This window comes from Fukomys damarensis, unplaced genomic scaffold (genome assembly GCF_012274545.1).
Source record: "Fukomys damarensis isolate Sample0158 unplaced genomic scaffold, DMR_v1.0_HiC HiC_scaffold_5, whole genome shotgun sequence".
Taxonomy (NCBI): Eukaryota; Metazoa; Chordata; class Mammalia; order Rodentia; family Bathyergidae; genus Fukomys; species Fukomys damarensis.
In genome coordinates, this window is record NW_022900917.1 from 5,591,175 (window position 1) to 5,611,708 (window position 20,534).

The following is a 20,534-nucleotide window of genomic DNA, read 5'->3' on the forward strand; positions in this document are numbered from 1 at the left end:
GCGGAGGCCCGCGCCCGGGCGCTGCAGGCCCCGGCCTTGGCTCCCAGCGCCCTGGGACCAAACAAAGCCCACAGTTCGGTACTTTGGGGTGGTTTTGTTGTTTGTGTTTCCGACACAGGTCTCACTAGGTAGAGCGTAACTAACTGAGAGCCACCTAACTGAGAGGGCCAGGTGGCGAGGAGGCCGAGTCAGGAGGATCACCAGGATCTCACAGCTACATAGTGAGACCCTGGCTCAGAAAACCCAAGTAAATAAAGAGGAGGTCCTTGGGCCCACCGAGCTTGTTAGCAGCTGAAAGCCTTTTGTTCTTTTCGTGTACTGAAGGCTGAGTTCTAAAAAAATCCTTAGTTTTCTGTTTTTTGAGGCATTGTTTCCCACCACTCTGTAGTCCAAGTTGGCTTTGACCTTGCTGTGCGCTTAGGCTCAGATGTAGCAGTTCTCCTGCCTCAGCCTCCCTTCTGCTGGATCACGGGCGTGCGCCCCCACTCCCAGCTTCCGCTCTTCCTTTGGAAACTGCTTCACGTGCGATGCCCCGGGCAGCCCGAGAAACCGCGCGCTCTCTCCCTGTTCCCGAAGCCTCGTGATCCGCGGGGAGAAGGAGGAGCAGGCCGTGCTGTGCAGCAGCGACCGAACCTACGAGCTCAAGGTGGCCGACACCTCCAACCTGCTGCTGTGCGTCCCCGGCTGCAAGACGCCCGCGCAGCTGGCGGGGCAGGACGCGGCCCCTGGCCTGCTGCACGCAGAGGTACCGTCCTCTCCGCTTGCCCTTACCCTCCGAGTGGGCGTCGCGCTGTGCTAGCATCTTCTCTTCAGTAAGATCTTCAGTGTAAGCGGTGCGTCGGGGGCACGCCTGTGATCCCGGCTCTGGGAGGCTGAGGCAGGAGGATCCCAGCGAGTTGGAGCCCAGCCTGGGCTATATAGTAAGAGTCTGTCTAAAAAAAATAACCCCAAAATAAATTTAAAAGCCTTTTAGGTATAAATTATGTAATCATGAGATTCTGAGAAATTATTTCATGAAATTGGAAATTTCCCAGCGTTATTATTTTTGTTTGAATTGTGAACTTGTCTGTATTTTCACAGTTTGATTCCCCCCCCCCTTTATGGTACCAGGGATCAGACTCAGGATCTTGGGCTTGCAAGGCGGGTGTGGTGCCACTGAGCTAAATCCCCGGACCTGGGTTTTTTTAAAGACAGGGTCTCCCAGTGTATTTTAGGCTGCCCTTGAGGTTGTGGCAATCCTCCTGCCTCAGCCTCCCACAGTACTCGGATTATGGTTGTGCTCACTGGGTCCTAGAGGGTAGTTACATTCCACAAGTCTCTCCTTTGCCCTCTGTTTCATTTTTAAGGGACACAGAACAAGGGTGCCCACCCCTTGTCCCTTTAACATTCTCTCCTTACTTGAAGGCTATGATAATGTCTCATTGTTATTGTGTTTTTTGGCAAAACTGTGTTGTTTTCTCCTGGTCTACAGAATTGGTGCTGTCCTGGTCAGTTTTTCATGGGCGAAGTTAGTTTCTAGTGTGTGCTTCAGGTGCGACGTTCAATTCCTCATTTTCAGCCAGACATGGTGGCACAGTCCTGTCATCCAGCACTGGGGAGGCTGAGACAGGAGAATCACTGTGAGTTTGGGGCCAGCCTGGACTGCAGAGAGAGATCCTGTCTCAAAAATTAGCAAAAAATTACCATTCTCATTTTGTCCCGGTGCCAGCTGAGCTGGGCTCTGCAGAGACACCTCTTGCTCTTGGTTCTTGCTGAGGGAGTTGTGTTGCTGAGACTTCTTCAGGACAGCCAGTAAAGGGTTATGATGCGTTGTGATTCCTAGATCTTTGGCTTTTCCAATAATTACTGGGAATTAAGAAGATGCAGACCTAAACTCCAGAAGCTGAGGAAACTTCTGAAGGAAAACACCTATGAGGGGCCCGACAGCCCAAAAGAAGTGGATTCGAATCGCTCCAAGGTGAGACTGACACTGTCACTTTTGACTGGAAATTAGGGAAAAGATCGGGTTAGCTGCACTGAACAGTGACATTCTCACCTTCACGTTTGTCTTCAATCATAAGCCCACTGTAGTGGGCGTCTTGTCAAAGGCCACCTGCCCTGTGCTGGCCCAGCCGACCTCACAGTGATCCTCCTGCCTCAGCCTCCTGAGAGCTGGAATCACAGGTGTGCACCACCACGCCTGGCTCTTTGATAATTTTGAGCATCTTTTCATGTTCTGATTGGGCATTTGTGCATCTCTGGAGAAATGCCTACTCCATTTCGCTGCGTCTTTGTGGGTGAGTTGTTCATCTTTTTGTGATGAGTTGCAGGAAGTTTGTTTGCTTCAGTTACACATAAGGCTTGTTCTGCTGTTCTTTTTCATTGTGGAAGAACAAACAGGACATAGGGTTTAGCATTGAAAGAGTCTTGGGCACACGCTCAGCCCTGTTCTGTCCCTGGGAGTGTGTGTGAGCATCGGCCTCCCAAGCTGAGCCTGCATTTGTTAAATGAAGTCTCCCCGTTTCCTGTTGCTGATCCCCAGACGGTGGCCACGTCTGACTTCCTGTCTCTGTGAACCTGCCCACTCCGAAGTCCAGCACGGAAGCGGGGCCATGCAATGTTTGTGTTTGTATGGAGCGGATTTTAAAGTGCAGAAGTGTATGATTTTGATGTAGCCTGGATGATCTGGATTTCCTTTCCGTGCCTATGTTTAAGAAACCATTTCCTGCTGTGCACAGTGGCACATGCCTGTATTTCCAGCAGCTTGGGAAGCTGAGGCAGGAGGATTGCAAACTTCAAGTCCTCCCTAGCCAATTTAATGAGACCCTGTCTCAAAATTAGAAAAGCTAAAAGAGCAGTGGTTTTAGCTTGGTGCAAGGCCCTGGGTTCAATCCTCAGTGCTGTCAAAAATTGAAAAATAAAGAATCATTGCCAAATCCCAAGAAATGAAGATTTACCTCTCTGTTTTCTTCTAAAACTCCTCACCTGATGGGATTGAACTCGAGGCTTTGCACTGAGCTATGCACCTAGCTTTTCTTTTCTTTTAAATTTTGAGACAGTGTCTTGCTAACTGGCCAGTGTGGGCTTGAACTTGGAATCATCCTGCCTCAGCCTCCCCAGTGCAGTGGGATTACAAGTGTGTGCCACCATGCCCGGTGTGGTTTTTGTGTCAGAATCATTATATGTTGATAATAAAAGAACAGAACTAATGCATACATTTTGCCTCAATCAGTTCTATATTCTTGCAAATTCAGTGAGAAATCTAAAGAAATCCTATTTTTCAGAGCATTAAAATTTTTTTTCTTTTCAGTATACAACTGAAGATTTGCTTGATGTAATTCAGGCAAGCGAGGAAGAAATAATGGCCCACTTGCAAGTTCTGAATGCCTGTGAGATTGGAGGTATCTTCCCAGCGATCATTAATAAGGGTGGGGCAGGGCGTCAGACAGGAGGTGGCTTGGGGTGTCTTCACCCTATTTCATGCTTGCTTAATCTTCCTGGGGGCTCAGAGCTGACGGTGTGAGGTGCTGGGTGTGCACTAGGCCCTGCATTCAGTCCACAGCGCTGCAAGCAAACAAAAATGGATGCTATTTGTCTCTTGAGCTTTTCAGACAGGGTCTGGCCTTGACCTCAAGGCGACCCTCCTGCCTCTGCCTCCTGAGTGCTGAGATGACAGGCCTAGGCCCCCACACGTGGCTAGAAAGCGAAGACTTCTAGTGTTGTTTTTGTTTTCGTTGTTTGCTTTTGCAGTGGGCAAGCATACGCCAGTACTTAGACCTTACAGCTACTTCATTCTCTTAACATACCCCTGGGTAAAGCTGACTTTTGGAATTCTAGGTTACTGGAGGGTTCTGGATTTTGATTATGAGATGAAGCTTCTGAACCATGTAACTCAGCTTGTGGATTCTGAGTCGTGGCCGTTCAGTAAAGTCCCTTTGAGTGTTTGCCTTCAGGAGCTGGGCCCGCTGGAGCCAGAGTGAGTATTTTAATTCCTTGCCCAGCACACTTCTTGGAGGAGGGGAAAGTTCTCCCCTGGCCTGGAACCAAACAGGACGTAGGCTGTTCGTATTTAGGGATCTTAGAAAAACATTAAAGAAACATAGCCAAAAAGGATTTGGCCATTTTGGTCACTAGGGTGAATGAATCTGCATCGTTTTCTCTTCTTTTTGTCATAAAAATATAAATTATTGTACTGTTTGAGCTGTTTTATAATAATATGCTCACATGTCCTGTAAAACGCATAGCCTGAGGCTTGGCCTTAGCAGTTCCCCAGGGTATATGAGTTCTGATTTAAATAAAGTATCATTTGGGCCGGGGATTTAGCTCAGCGGTTCGGTGGCCTGCCTTTCAAGCGCAAGGACCCGAGTTCAATCCCCAATACCAAAAAATAAATAAATAAGTAAAATTAAAGAAAGTATCATTTGGCATCCAAATAATTTAATATTTCAAATTTCAAATTTATATCTAAGCTTCTAGTTAGAAATGATGTTTAAAATGTAGTGCGTGATGGCCTGTATATCCGTCAACAGATGAATGGATAAAAAAGTATAATATTGGGATGGGGATTTAGCTCAGTGGCACGGTGCCTGCCTTGCAAATGCAAGGTCCTGAGCAAGGTCCTGAGTTCAATCCCCGGTACCAGAAAAGAAAATATATATATATAATACCAAGGAGTACTACTGTGTCATAAAGGAGGATAGATTTGAGTCTTTTGTAGGAAAATGGATGCACCTTGAGACCATCATGTTAAGTGAAATAAATCAGACACACGGTTTCTCTTATATGAGAAACCTTAAGTATAAATAAAAAGCAAAATAAATTGTAGATAAATAACAGGAGCCAGGCACGGTGGGGCACACAGCTGTAATCCCAGCATGGGGGCTGAGGCAGGAGGATCTTCATGAGTTTGAGGCCAGCTGGACCTCCTAGTGAGTTCAAGGCCAGCCTGAACTACACAGGGGAACCCTGCATCAAAAAACCAGAATAGGAGCTGGGGATTTAGCTCAGTGGTTCTGCTGGCTGCCTCGAAAGTGCAAGGTCCAGAGTTCGATCCCTGGTACCAAAAAGCAAAAACAAAAACCCAGAATAAATCAATAGGTAGGTAATAGGAAGTAAGGAGATATATTTTTTTGCAAAAGGGGAGGGTACCAAGGAATGGAGGGGAGAGGGAAGGAGATGAAGAGAGAGTTATGTGTCATGTATAGGTTCCAACTTCCGACAAGGAGAGTGATCACTGTGTATTGCAAATGTGGACTAGAAAATAAGTGTGTTAGGAAAAAATAAAGGGGAATACCTGGAGAGAACTGATCACCAGAATACCACATAGTGCATCATAATGGTGACAACTTTTCAAAAAAATTTTTTTTTAATTTTCAGGGAAATGATAGAGCACTGCCTCAAGTGTTATGGAAGGAAATATGTAGATGACGGTAAGTTTGGGAAGGACGCCCACAGGCCCTGAAGTTTTGTATGCTGGGGTTGGTGTGCCTATGTGGAGTGAGCTGGTGTTAAAAACAGACCGAGAGGACGGGGGTGAGGGATGCATTGCCTTATTACTTCTTTAATGGTGGCACAGAATACCCAATAGCCAGAGCTAAAGGAGGAGAGGTTTATTTCAGCTCACAGTCTGTAGAGGTTCCAGCTGGGTTAGCTCCAAGGCTGGACAGCAGAGCAGGAGAGAGACAGTCCATGGCAGTGTAGGCAGGAAGCAGCCGCGGTGCAGCATCTGCAGAAGTGGCAGTGAGCCCTCCTTTCCCTTTTATTGCATCCAGGCTACAAGCCTGTTGGTTGGTGCCACCCACCCAGAGCGGAGCTTCTGTTTTCAGTAAATCCATTCAGCCACACCCAAAACCACACTAAACCAGTTGGTGGACTTCACCAGTGCCACACATCCAAAATACCAGGAGCACACCCATGAACCAGCCACGTCCCAGATGCTGCCCCACCTATGAGCACGTGAGGCTTCGGGGGACATCTAGATACAAGTCCTAGCAGGTGATAGTGCCACGAACTGGCACTGTGGGGAGGACTGCAGGACCTGTTGGAGGATAGCACAGGACTCTCTGGTGCCTTTTCTGCAGGAGAAGTTTATTTTGAGCTGAGTGCGGATAAGATCTGCTGTGCCACAGCCCAGATGCTCCTGCAGAACGCAGTGAAGTTCAACCTGGCCGAGTTCCAGGCAGTGTGGCAGCAGAGTGTCCCTGAAGGGATGGTGACCAGTCTGGACCAGCTCAAGGTAACCCCAGCAGGCCTGCTGCGTGATTCCAAGTCATTGCGGCCGGAAGCTGAATGTGGGGCCCTCTCCCGGACACCCGTGAGGAGTTCAGAGTGCGCCGTCCTTTAACCGTGCTGGGGCTCCACAGAGACACCACATACGGATCACAACGTTTGCCTTTTTGCTGTTCTTTGATTCAGGGTCTCGCTGTGCAGTTCAGGCTGGGCTGGGTAGCAGAACTTTGGTTTGCTGTTTCCCTAGGATGGGGTAGGGCTGGGAGGACCTAAGCGCAGTGGTTGGGCTTGGGGAGGGGCACTAGGTGAAGATAGAAGTCACAGCTGTGAGCACCGAGCGGCAGGGAGGGGGACAGGAGGTGAGCCAGGAGAGAGGACAGAGGCCGGGAACCACACCAGGCAGGAGGAGAGGGACCATGGCGCCGAGCTGGGGACGGGTGTGGGAGGGAGGAGCCCCCCACGTTCTTGAGAAGTGAGGACCAGGCGACCAGGAAGGGCCCCACTGGACGGGGGTGGACTGAGTCCTGGGACCTGCTGTCCACACAGATGGGGGAGATAGAAGGCCAGACTGCAGAAGGGGTAACAGGCATGTACACAGGGGCAGCGTGGTGACGCATGCCTGGAATCCCAGCACTCGGGAGGCCAGGCAGGGAGTTCGTGTTTAGTTTGAGTCTGGCCTGGGAAAACAATCTCATAAAACGAAGAAAGGAGCTGTTTTTATGAAAAAGGCTTAGGAATCTGTGGATACTTTTGTGAGGCTGGTATTCACCTTGGGCTAAGCTGAACCAAATGGTTGAATAGTGGATCACCACATGAACTGCCTTTCCCTTCTGTTTCTTACAGGGATTAGCGCTGGTGGACAGACACTCAAGGCCAGAAATCATATTTTTGCTCAAAGCGGATGACTTACCTGAGGGAAACCAGGAACGTTTTAATGCTCTGTTCTCTCTAAGGGAGAAGTGGACGGAAGAAGACATTGCTCCCTATATCCAGTAAGGAAATGAGTAACAGACGATTTTTGCTTTTGAAGACGGGGTCTTGCTGTGTAGTTAGACTGGCCTTGAACTCGCTGTGTAGCCCAGGTTGGCCTTGAAGTTGCAGGTATTCCTGCCTCAGCCTCCTAAGTGCTGGGATTACAGGCCTGTGCCACTGCCCAGCTACGACTTTCTAGAGAAAATGCAGGCAGTTAGACCAGAGCCACCTTCTCTTCCCACCTGTGTCTTGGTGCCTCCGACTGTCCCGTTACGGTGGCTGTGTCGTCGCAGTGTCTGATAGAACTTCACACGCGCCTCCCCGCTTCACCTTAGGGAAGGGCACCCCATCATCAGGTATGTGGGGCTGCAGCTGACTGGATCTACGCCCAGTGCCACGGGCTGGGGATGCCGCTCAGTGGTTCCAGTGCCTGCCTCACGACTGCAAGGACCTGAGTTCGATCCCCGGTACCAAACAATAAAAAATAAATAAAAAGGGCCGCTCCCATTCGGATCTGAACCAAACTCGAGGCGGTGATGGCGAGTTAAAGGGATGGCATTTAAGGAAGACGCTTTATTTGTAAGGAGGGAAAAGAAGCCAAAGCCAGACGGCTGCCCTGGGAGGGGAGGGAGCTCCAGAAAGCTGGATCCCAGCAGGCCCTTGGTCCCTGACTGCTTTTACTGGGTTCGGGCCCCTTCTGGGTGGGTACTTGGAACTTGTCACAACCCGACTGGCCCCTGGACTGTTTAGATGGACGTGAGGCCCCAGGATGCCGAGCTGGACGCCACTGCCCACACGTGCGTGTGCGGTCCTTTCGGTGGCGTTGCTTGTTCCTCCCCGTCGGTCCTTATCGCTGGGACCGATGGGCGCGGATTCTTCTAGATGAGGCAGCGTGGTGTCTTGTGCGGTAGCCAGTGACCCTAGGAGCGAGTGTGTGAGCGCACAGGCGTGAGTGTCCCTCTTCGCACACTGAAGGGCTCTGTGAGGGTAGCGGCCCTCCCCGCGTGTCCCCTGCCTTCTGGGGGAGGCGGGAGGTGGCTCCTTCCCTTCCCTGCCCGCAGCCCCTCTGGTCTGAAGCGCTCGGTGCCACCTGTGCCATCTGGGTTTTCTCTCCCTCCCCGCTTGTCCTGTGACTGCTGGCAAAGGGATTCTCCAGTAGTTTTGCCAGCATTAGCCCTAAAACCCAGAGGAGAGGCCTTTATTCTGTCCTTTGCCGCCTGAGGACCCCCTACGTCTGCACAGCTGAGGAGGCCAAGGCTGGGAGCGTGACGTAGGGTGACGAGTCTGGGCGACGCGAGTCAGGAGCCCTCTTCGGCCTTCCTCCCTGTCCTGCTTTAAACCAGGAGCCGATCCTGTGCGTTGTTGCGTGTCTGCCTCTGAACGGGCTTGCTCTGTCCGTCTGTTCGTCCGTCCATCCGTCCGTCCTTGCCCTCTCCTCCCCTCCATGCTGCCTGTTTCGGGCTGTGCTGTACTGGCCATGCCCAGGCCCCACACCCGCTCCGCAAGTGCTCTCCCTCTGGCTACACCACAGCCCCTGGTGTTTAGTTTGCAGTGTGTTTTCTTTTTCTTTCTCCTTTTTTAAATGGGGCCCGGGGACCCAGGGCCTCACAGGCTGGGCGAGCGCTCCCCGCCGACCTCCACCTCCGGCCATTTCGTTCCATTTTGTCGGGCTGACAAGCTGCCTGGCCGGCCCCCAACCTGCGGCCTCGGCCTCAGCCTCGCAGGCAGCCAGGTGACAGGTGCCTGTCGCGCTGTGTACTGCAGACATTTGCAGCACCTGAAGTGAGCACGGTGACTTCTCCCTGGACCCAGCTCCTGTCTCTGTTCATCGTCTGTGTTACTCCGAACTTGGATCTCACAGTGCCTTTCCTGTTGTCCTCCAAGCCTGCCCTGTCCCTGTCCTCGACTTCTCTATGTGGTAAGGGAGGGGGCTGCACAAACTCGTACCCAGTAGTCTAGTGTCCTGCTTTGACACTGCTTGAATTGCCGACTTGGGAGGTTTGTTCAACTAAGACTTAGAACTGCCAGGTACGGTTGTCCACTCCTGTGTTTCCAGCACTCAGGAGGCTGAGGCAGGAGCGTTGCTGCAAGTTCGAGCCAGCCTGGGATACATCGTTCAAGGCCAGCCTGGACTGTGTAGTAAGACCCTGTCTCAAAAGTAACTGAAAAACACTTCAAAGCCCTGTCCCTTTCTTCCATAAATGCACACTCCTAGGCCTAGAGGAAGGACGGATTTGGGGGAGGGCATTAACTAGTGCCGTTACGCGGTCTCGGATATTCATGCTCTGCTTGGGTTTTCTGGTTTCCGCAGAGACCTGTGTGGAGAGAAGCAGACGGTAGGTGCCTTACTCACTAAATATGCGCGCTGCTCCATGCAGAATGGCGTGAAAGTTTACAACTCCCGAAGGCCCGCTGCTTAGAGGACAGCAGTCCACTCTGGGACTCAGTTGCCTTATAAACTGTTGGACATAGAAACAGATTCTCCTGTGAATTTTTACTCCCAACTCTGAAACACCTATTCCGTGAAGCATTTTCTCTACTCTGCTGTAATGGGACATTTATTCATTCTTCACATGTGTACTATGGGGACAAGGACCAAATAAAGTATTTCCTATCTATAGTGTGCCTCGGAAGACTGTGTGCTGTTTCTAGGAAGAGATTTTGTATGTAAAACTACACCTTAGTTAGGATTTGACATTCTGGTCATCAGTACATTGGGGCCGGGGGTTTAGCTCAGTGGTTCCCCCGCCTGCCTTGCAAGCGCAAGGTCCCAAGTTGGATCCCAGGTACCAAAGAAAAAACAAAACAAAAACCGACATTAACACATTGACTTTTTCACTTCTTTCAATACTGACTGACAGAAGGGATTTATTCACAGCAGGTGTGGTGGCACAAACCTGTAGTCCCAGGACTCTGGGAGGCTGAAGCAGATGGGTCCCAAGTTTGAGCCCATCCTGAGCAAATGAGTTTGATGCTGTTTCAGAATAAAAACCAAAAAAAAAAAAAAAAAAGGCTGGGGATGTACCTGGCATAAAGGCCCCGCGTTCAGTCCTCAGTGCTGCCCCCAGAGGGAGATTTCGCTCACTGAAAAGCCACTCCTCAAGCAAGTTTCCCTCCAGGACTGGGAGTCACTAGGTACCGGGAGTCCTTTGCATCGAAGCCGGCTTGGTAACTGCTCCCTGTTCCCGAGTGCCTCACGCCGTGCTTTGGGTAAGAAGGGTGTGGTCGCCAGTCCCACGTGGAGAACCCTAATAGAGGAGCAGCTGCTCTTCACGCATGAGGGGAACCACACTGGGAACCACGCACTCCAGGCCCGTGACGACGACATCCTGCGTGCCATAGGTTGGCCACCACTGCTAGGTGGTTCTGCAATGCTTGGAAAGTTTTCTGTTTTGGCTTTTTTTGAGATAGGGTCTCGCTATATAGCCCAGGATGGCCTCTAACTCATGGTGATCCTCCTGCCTCAGCCTCCTTAGTGCTGGTATTACAGGCATTGATGAGTTCTTTAGAAGTTTATTTTCCCAATTTGTTTTAGACTGAAGTTCAAATTACTTTTAAGTTGGCAAGTGAACCAGGATGGCTGGAGGGTAAACCAAGATAAATCTGGCCCAAGGTTTTATTTTATTTTATCTTATTTTTTTGGTATCAGGGATCGAACTCCAAGGACTCGCAAGTCCTTGGGCTTGCGAGGTGGATGGTGGAACCACTGAGCTAAATCCTCAGCCCCGGCTCAAGGTTTTAAAAAAGTTAATGAAGTGCTGGGGATTTAGCTCAGTGGTTCCATTGCCTGCCTTGCAAGTCCAAGGTTCTGAGTTCAATCCCTGGTACCAAAAAACAAAAAGTTAATGGAGTGCTGGGTGTGGTAGCACATGCCTGTAATTCCAGCACTTGGGTGGAGGAAGCAGGAAGATCAGTGAGTTCAAGGCCAGCTGGAACTACATAGCAAGACCCCATTTCAAAACAAGTTAATGGAGAATTCACAATTAATGGAAATTTAACTGTATACTGAAGTTCACGTGTTTATTCTTAGGCACTTGAATGATAAGCATGATGGATTCAAGATATTTGTCTTTCAATAATTTTTTCTGCATTTATGTTATGTAATATATACACATACTATATAGTATTACATATTATAAACCTAATATATGCTATACATGTGATTTTATATATATGTACATACACACTATATAGTGCATATTACAGTGAATATAGAGTTCACCCAAAAGATGTACATACATATTTAGAAAAGAATAACTTACTGTAATCCCAGCACTCGGGAGGCTGAGGCAGGAGGATCGCTGTGAGTTCGAGACCAGCCTGGGCTACATAGTGAGTTCCAGGTCAGTCTCAACTACATAGTGAGACCCTGTCTCAAACAAACAAACAAAAAAACCCAACAACAACAACAAGAAAAAATAAGTTGTAGTATTGAGACCCATGATTAACAGGAGTTACCTGTGGCCCCCATAATTATAAGAGGTGCTCAAAGCAGTGGCCATGAGCTTCCAGACATTTATTAGTACAGTGAACTGCTGCCCGGTAACCTCGGTCAGAGCGTCCGCTGAGAGCTGCACATGCATTTTCAGTTTCTTCTCTGAGCACTGGCAGGGTAGTGAGTTTTCTGAGCTGCGCCACACCCTGCGGGTCCCCCACAGGTGAAAGTCTGCAGGTGTTAAGTGCGGGGAACTCAACTGCACCTGTGCATCCGAGCCAGCGTCCTTGCGAGTCCTGTCCAGGCCAGCTCACACGGCTCTGAGGTAGTGTGGTGGCGCGCTGTCTTGTTGAAGGAAAAATTCATCATTTCCACGAAGTTCACGCATGGCAGGTAAGATGGACGTGTGCAGCAGGTGCAGGTATGCTTGGCCTGTCGCTACCTTCAAAGCGCGGTCCTATCAGCCTGTGGCTGACTCCTCACACCAGACACGGACTCCCGGTGAACGGACTGCCCCATGCACAGGCTCGTCAGCATTTCCTGGTGACCAGGAAACAGTCATGTCGGTGCACTGTTCCGTCCAGCCTAAACTGGGCTTCCCCAGACCACACAAGCTCCTTGTCCTTGCCCGCCCTGTGTGGAGACCACTCCCAAAACTGGGCTCACTGATTGCATGGGACAGTCTCGGGATGTCAACTTGTCACTTCGCTCTTTTAAGAACGCACCCTGTGCGGCAGACTTCTGGGCAGGCACGTGACCCTCCCAGCACCGTCGCCGAGGGAGCAGCATCTGTTGCTGTGTGCGGTCTCCCCGACTGCCCCGTATGCACATCACACGCGGTACCGTGCTTACAGACTTACCACGGGTCTGTGAAATCGTCAGGCGCGCTGGAGGTTCTGTTCCAAACTCACGTCGCCACTGTCGTCGTACTTTGCCCAGTCTCAAATTTGGAATTCCACAGGAAAATGGTCTTATGCTCCTCAGTCGATAACCGTACCTCTGCCATTTTGTCCTGTTGTTTACATCATCTGGGCACACGACAGCCACGATGGTAACACCATCTGTAGAAAAATCACACTACTTTTCTTCCCCTGCAGTGTGTACACATTTTTTTGGCAGATTGTGTATTATACATAGGAATATAGCTAGACATATATACTATACAGTGTACATGAGTGCATTACACATACATGCATAAATATAGCTACACATACATACTGTATGCACGAATACATTATTATACACGTGTGAATACAGCCACATGTGTACTATGTCGTAATATTTACAACACATATGTATATAAGATACACATATGCTATGAATGTATGAACACGCTGTGTACCCGGGCGTATACTATACATTTGTATGTATGAATGTAACTGTACATACATACCACATGATGAGTGTGTTGCTGTGTACGTACGTAGTTGTACATATGGAATGTTGCAGAATCTGAGAGATTGGAGAGACCAACAGCTGAAACAGGAAAATTTATTTAGGTGTGCACCGGCTCAGAGGATCCAAATCCAAAGGCTTAGCCCAGAACAACAGAATATATATTGGTCTGTGGGTCTGGTCCTGGTAGCCAAGCTTTTTTTTTTTTCTTTTTCATGCTGGAGATAGAACTCAGGACCTTGTGTTTGCCAGGCAGGCGTGGTGCCACTGAGCTACATGCCTGGCCTGTAGCCAAGCTTTAATGTCAAACAGTAGCCAGCAGCCCATGTAGGGGGATCTACTTGTAGAATGGCAAAGCTACAGGATTACAGCTTCTTGTCTAACCATTTGGTTCTATAGGTAATTTTGCAAGGGTTACGGTCTCTTGCCCTGATGTGTGGTTTGTGCTTTTTGGTTTGACTGGGATGCTAGCCTAGGTTATATAGTTTCAGCAGAACCATTCATAGGCTTGTCATGATTGGAGATGCGGGTGGTAATAGTGCTTCCTTCCCAAGATGCACACAAGCACACAAGACTATCCCTGTAATACCCGTCCCATAATATTACAGACCTCCACATGAGGTTGCAGATGGGCTCAGATGTTACTTGGCACACATCAAGGTACAAAGAAATGGCTCCTTTGTGATTTGGAGGGGCCTTAGTTTTGTTTCTTCTTTCCCAGCATGGGCCTTGAACCAGGTTTCTCAAGATGGAGACTTGGAGTCACAGCAGATGTAAGGCGAGCCATCTCCCGGGTCACAAACTGTGTAGATCGTGTGGTTATGAGTACAGGTTTCCTGGTGTGTCCCTGTACATTCACAGTAAGTGTGACACAGCAGGGTTCCTGTTGTTGCTCCCCGACCATGTAGTATAGATGCAGTGGGAATATCCCTCTAGGGATTTTTGTCCTGGCAGGGGCAAGGGGAGGACTATAAAAAAAAAAAAAAAAAGGAAAAGCGACATGTGTTGTCACTCTACCTCGATGTTGATCCTCAAGCTTTGGCTGTACATGGACTGGTCAGCTTCTGGAGTGGCCAGAACAGGGCTTCCATCTCCTCAGGCTTCGGCCGTGTGCAGACCAGTCAGCTGCTGGGTGACTACAGCACTGCAGCATTTCCAGGAGCACCAGAAGGCAGCCCAGTTTCAACCTAAAAGGTAGCCGGTTCGGATGATCTGGATCCTGCTGGCTGACCCACTTGTGCTGGCCCCCTTTAGGAGGGCAATCTCCCCAGCTGCAAAATACTTTGTCCATGGTTTCCACAGAATAATGAAGGTGGGCTCCTGGTTTGATGGGGAGCAAAGTACCTAGGTTGACTGTTCACTGTCGACAGTTATGCAATGATTTTCACACAGGAGCTCCTGATACTGAATCATCCCCAGACCTGATAACCAATGATGCCCTCCTCTGGTGCATTAAGGTTATGCCACAGTGTGGTACTTGAATAGTCAGCTGTTATCCCCAAATCAGCTTGTCAGTCTCCCACATCAGCAGGGCGGTGGCACTTAAGCGCCCTTAAGCATGGCCTTAAGCATCTTAAGGCCAGAGTCCAACTGCTTTGTCAAGTATGCCACCGGACAATGCCAGGATCCCATGACCTGAGTTAGGACTCCTAGGGCCATTCCCTTCCATTTGTGGCCATACAGGAAGAAAGGCTTGGCTAGATCAGGCAGTCCTAAGGATGGGGCCCGAGTCAGGGCTTCTTTGATTTGTTTAAATGCTCATTTCTGGTCAGCTTCCCAGAGGAGAGGCTTCTTTTCCCCTCTTTGTGGCTTCATACAGAGGCTTAGCCATAAAGGAGAAATTTGGGAACCAGATACAACAAAATCCTGCTGTTCTCCAAAACTCTATCTGGTGTTGAGTGACCGGGTTGGGAGGGCACGGACAGCCCGTTTCCACTCAGTGCCCAGGTGGCGCACCCCTTGTATCTCCATGAAGCCTAAATATCTGACTTGTCAGCAAATGTGTTCTTTTTTCTTGGACACCTTATGCCCAGCCCTCCAAAGGTGGGGGTCATTAGTTCTTCTCTCAGCAGCCCTTGTGGGTTGGTTGCTGCCAAAAGGTCATCTACACACTGTAGCAAGGTGCACTTGTCCTCTGGTGTGACGAGGCTTTGGGGTTGGTAGCCAGTGCCTCTCCAAAGATTGTAGGAGAGCTCCTGAACCCTGGGAAGCCTCATCCAGGTGAGCTGCTCCTTAATGCACGCGAGAGGATCCTCCCATTGAAACACAAAGATGGGCGGACTGCCTGGTGCAAGGTGGAAACACAACAAGGCATCTTTTAAGGAAACCAGGCAGCACTTACTGGAATAAGTCCCATCAATATGTACAGATTTGGTATCGTAAGGTGAATGGTCTCAGTGGCCTGATTTACAGTATGCAAGTCCTATATTCATTAGTTCCTGGTTTGTGTACTGGCAAAAGCCGGGTGTTCCAAGATGAATGGCATCCAGCCAGGATTTCATGTCCTAAGAGCCACTTTAAATGTCCTTGAATGGCTTCCTGGGGGAAGGGTATTTGTGGACTTGAACCAGAATTGTGCCGTTTTAGTCCCACATCACCAGTGTTTGATCTGCAGTCAGCTCAGACCCCAGGAATCTTATGTGTCAGCCCATGCAGCTCATCCATTCCCGGCTTTGGTGACCTCTCTGAACAGCCTCTACTCTTTGGCTTGTGGCATGGTTGAGTCAACACCATGGCCCCCAAATGAGTCAGACTTAGTTCATATTTCCCTGTGGCCCAAAGGTAATTTGGGCGTGTAGTTTTTGGAGGTCTCTTCCTAGCAGGGAAACGGGACAATTTGGGAAACACAGGAATTCATGTTGGACCTCTTGTCCCTCTATGACATACCTTTTGGGTTGGCAAAATGGCCTCTTTTCTGGGACCTCAGAGACCCAGACACTAGTCACGTTCTTTGGATAACGGCACAATGGGTTGTGTCCCTACCTGATGCTCAGCCCACTATTTACCATAAAGTCCATCAACTGGCTCACCACTGTGTGGCCTGGGCTCCTTAAGGAGATGGAGCCTGGTCTTGCTTAGTGCACACAACCTTCAATTCCTGCCAGTCCGATGAGGTCTGGATCTGGCTCCTTCTGGAGGAGTTAGCCTTTAACGGGAAGTACTCTGGTTTTATAATTCTCACCATCTCCACCATCGTTTTCTGGGCATTCATTTTCCCAATGCTTTTATTTTATTTTATTTTTTCCATTGTGCACATTGATCCTGTTTTAGCCTTGCCTGATTTCTAGGTCCTGCCCAAATCTGGCCCCTTCCTCAACCATGCCTGCATCCAGCCCTTTTGCAACTTCTGTTCGCTTTCCCACAGGCACTGCCATCAGGAAGTCTACTTCTTTTTTGAGCTCCAAGGAGCTTCCCACTTGGCCTCATGGTTGATGTACATGTTGGTGGCCGCCTCTAAAAGCTGGGTTGCATTCATGCCAGCAAAACCCTCTAGCTTCTGTAGTTTTCACCTGATGTCTCACTCAGCCTACCCCACAAAGGCTGTGTTCACTATGTGCTGAATCTCAGTGGCCTCTGGACTGAATGGGGTATAGAGCCGGAATGCCTCACAGAGCCTCTCTGGGCTGGGACTTGTCATCAGTTCCCTGGTGTATTTCTGAGATCTTTCCTATACTTACTGCTTTCTTTCTGCTCTCCTTTAAGAGGCCTTCTAAGGGAGCCTCTCTGTACCTCTGCAAGTGCTGCAACTAAGTTGCATCATTGGGGTCCCACTGAGGGACTTGGTCCTGAGTGTAGGTTTGAACATCCATCACGCCTGCTGGGGCATTATTTTCCAATCAGCGGAGGGCTGCTGGAGTCACTTCCATGCTCTTCAGTGTTAAACAGCATCAGGAGAAGCTGTTTGCAACCTGGCCAGGTTGGATCATGAATCTGGAAGATGGACTGCATCACATCTTTAAGAGCCTAGATCTCCATGTAGAAGGGAGTATGGTGTTTCTAGTTAAGGAGCTCAGTGGTTGAGAAGGGATGGTAGATAAAGCTCCATTGTCCTCCTTGGATTTGGCTTCCCATGTCATAAGAAATGGGCCCCTAGTTTTCTTTTCTTTCTTTCTTTCTTTCTTTCTTTCTTTTTTTCTTTCTTTCTTTTTTTCTTTCTTTCTTTTTTTCTTTCTTTCTTTTTTTCTTTCTTTCTTTTTTTCTTTCTTTCTTTTTTTCTTTCTTTCTTTTTTTCTTTCTTTCTTTTTTTCTTTCTTTCTTTTTTTCTTTCTTTCTTTTTTTCTTTCTTTCTTTTTTTCTTTCTTTTTTTTTTTTTGAGACAGGGTCTCACTATGTAGTTGAGACTGACTTGGAACTCACTATGTAGCCCAGGCTGGCCTCAAACTCACAGTGATCCTCCTGCCTCAGCCTCCCTAGTGCTGGGATTACAGGCGTGTGCCACCACACCTGGCCTGGGCCCCTAGTTTTCCAAAGGGGCATCAGGAAAGTCCTTGCACAGCCTGATCGGGGGCAACTAGCTTGTTCATTTGGGCCTCCTTCAGTTATCTCCTGGGGCAGTGGCTCTGATTCTTTTCCTCTCTAGTGACACCTCAGACTTGCTGTCATCTGATCCTGCTTCCCTGTGGCTGGTCTTGGTAAGGGTGGGGTAGACTGGAGTAAAAGGGGGTAGGATCTTTGTCTCCTCTGGCAGCTCTTGCAGAACCAATTTTTCTTGCTCTTTATGCTGCCTTTCCTTTGTCCCTGTGGCACGCAGTAAGGCTGAATCCTCTATCCCTTTTATATTAGGTTCAGCTTGGGCCGTAAGTATTTTGTAATATGCCACCAGACAGGGCTATAGCCGGATGGGTCGGGTCTGGACTATACTCAGCCGTGAGTCAATGTAAGGAAACTGGTCTGGATACCCCGAATGTCCTCTGCCCCTGGCCATCACATGATGTACAAACACAACCATCCCTCTGTCTACTGTACCTTCAGCTGGCCATCCAACATCAAAGGAAGGCCAGCCAACTTCACAAAGAATTCTCAACCTCTTGGATGTCAGCCTTACTCCATAGTTCCCACGTAGTCTTTCTTAAAGTTCTTTAACATACATTCTAACGGGGTGGAGTTCGATTCTTTTCCTCCCATCTCCTCCCTGTTGTGGTGCAAATCACTCTCTCAATCATTTTTGCTTTCAAACCATTAGATCACCCCCATCATGGGAGTTTTCTGGTGCCGCTTAACAACCACAGGGTTCCTATGAGCCAGAACTTGGACCCCCAACTTCGCTACCGTATGTGGGGTGCCTTCATAAGCCTTATGTGGACTGGTGTTAATCTTGGTTGGCTGCACACTTGCTCAGTGTACAGTCCATACTAAGATACCCGTGGGTGAAACAGGTGTCTTAAATTACTCTTCTCTCACTGCTAAGACAAAATACCTGACATTCAAATATCAAAGGGGAAAGAGTTTATTTAGCTCGCAGTTTGTAGAAGTTTCAGTCCATAATCAGCTGGCTGTAAGGCAGAGTAGCTCATGGTAGAGGGGCATTGCAGAGGAGAAATAGTTCATGGTGCCAACATGGTAGCAAAAGCAACAAAGGACGTTAAAAGCATTTTCCTAACCCCATCTATCTTGGTTTTTTTTGTGGTACCAGGGATCAAACTCAGGTCCTTCTCTTGCAAGGCAGAAGGCAGCACCACTGAGCTAAACCCCTGGCCAGCCCCATCTATCTTACCTAGGCTACTTAGAGCAGGTAGCACTCACACCCTTAATCCTAGGGCCTTTGAGCCTAGAATTGTACCATGAATTCTGGTATCACATACTCTAGATCCAGCCACCACTGAAAAACCCCCACCTCATTCACATGAGGCTTTGTGGGGGGCTCCTAAATTCAAGGTATAACAGGATGTGCCACCAGCTCAGTGGGTTCAAATCCAAAGGCTGAGCCCAGAACAAAGGAAGGGCTCTAGTTTTACACATGTTGCCAAAGAGGGGTTGGTTCACCTAACGGCATAAAACTTGTTGGCAGGCAAGCAAGTTTACAGAAGCAGAACAAAGGCAGTTACTCAAATAGTGACATTTTGCAACTTAGCACATCTTGGTGGCCTTGAATGGGTGAAGGGAAACAGAATGTATAAAAACAGGATGTTGGGCTAGGGATTTAGCTGTGGTTCTGGCGCCTGCCTGGCAAGCACAAGGACTTGAGTTTGATCCCTGGTACCAAAAAAACAAAACAAAACAAAACAGGATGTTGTGAAATCATTACTTCTAGGAGCAAAGTTGATAGGACATAGAACAGCAGCCACAGGGAGGGGGAAGACTAAAGGGAAATTGCTTGGGTTGGGGAAAACTTGTTTTTCCTTCTTTTTAAGCCTTGCTTCAATTCCACATGTATATTACTGTATATTTTGAACAAAGCTGTACCTATATACCATGTTATATGTATTACTATATATGTATGAACATAACTGTATATTTATACATGTTTTATGCATATTGCTACATGTGTGTGAATAGTTGTACATACACACATGTTCCATGTATATTACTATATACTTATGAACGTAGCTGCGCATATACCCAATGTTACATATTATATATATATATATATATGTATGAACATGGCTGTACATACATACCACTTTATATGTATACTACTATATATGTATACAATATATGTAGCTATACATATATACCACTTTTTGTCACTATGTGTATATGCATATGTTGTATGTATGAGGCCAAGCATGGTGCCACAGACCACTTGGGAGGCTGAGATAGGAAGACTGCTCTGAGTTTGAGTATACATTGGGTATACATTGTAAGTTCAAGGCTAGCCTGAGCTACATAGCAAGACCTTGTCTCAAAAACACAAAACAAAAACAACAAACCCCACAAAACAAACTTTACATGTATGAGTATATTACTATACATGTATGAACACAGCTGTACACATATGCCAATGCTGTATATCACTATGTATGCACGTCGCTGTACATACACCATGTTGTATATATTACTATGCACGTATAACACGTGTGAGCACTTTGCTGCACATGCACACCGTATACTGTGCACGCACGCCTGCAGCACTGCGCGCTCTTTCGGCACAGTTTTCTCCTCGCAAACCCCTGGGCACTGACACATCCACCCGCGCGCGGCCACATCTCGCGCCCCTGCTCTGGGGAGTGACTTGACCGGCCTCCCCTTCACCCGCTCCCGCGCGGCTCTCGTCAGACCTGCGCCGCACGCTCTCTGCGCACGCGCTGGCCTTCATCCTTTTAGTCTCGTCGTCCCCTCCAGTCCTTTCCGGCGGGTCCGCCTCGCTCGCCGAAGGTTCTCTCGCTCAGCGTCACTCCGCGCAGACCAAGACTCCTCCCCAAGACGCGCCTTCTGTGTAGGCCCCGCCTCACTTCCGCTTACGCCGAGGTCAGAGGTCATGCGCAAGATGGCGGCCTGCGGGTGCCTTGAGTGGCTGTGGAGAGGCGCGTCCCTGTGACAGGAGCTCGGTGCCGGCGGCTGGCGCGTTTGAGGCCGCGGGAACCCG

General features: G+C 48.8%; 1 protein-coding gene across 1 annotated transcript in view; it reads left to right on the forward strand.

Moving 5' to 3' along the window:
* The window catches only part of Dscc1 (DNA replication and sister chromatid cohesion 1), a 10,807-nt gene extending 998 nt beyond the window's left edge, over nucleotides 1-9,809 (forward strand). Inside the window, exons 2-9 of the mRNA XM_033758932.1 lie at nucleotides 434-745; nucleotides 1,823-1,957; nucleotides 3,290-3,380; nucleotides 3,817-3,955; nucleotides 5,356-5,408; nucleotides 6,060-6,214; nucleotides 7,051-7,199; nucleotides 9,491-9,809. Of these exons, the coding sequence (XP_033614823.1) occupies nucleotides 434-745; nucleotides 1,823-1,957; nucleotides 3,290-3,380; nucleotides 3,817-3,955; nucleotides 5,356-5,408; nucleotides 6,060-6,214; nucleotides 7,051-7,199; nucleotides 9,491-9,599 (1,143 nt within the window). The 3' untranslated portion in view covers nucleotides 9,600-9,809. The remainder of the gene's footprint in view (nucleotides 1-433; nucleotides 746-1,822; nucleotides 1,958-3,289; nucleotides 3,381-3,816; nucleotides 3,956-5,355; nucleotides 5,409-6,059; nucleotides 6,215-7,050; nucleotides 7,200-9,490) is intronic.
* Nucleotides 9,810-20,534: the final 10,725 nt, after the last annotated feature.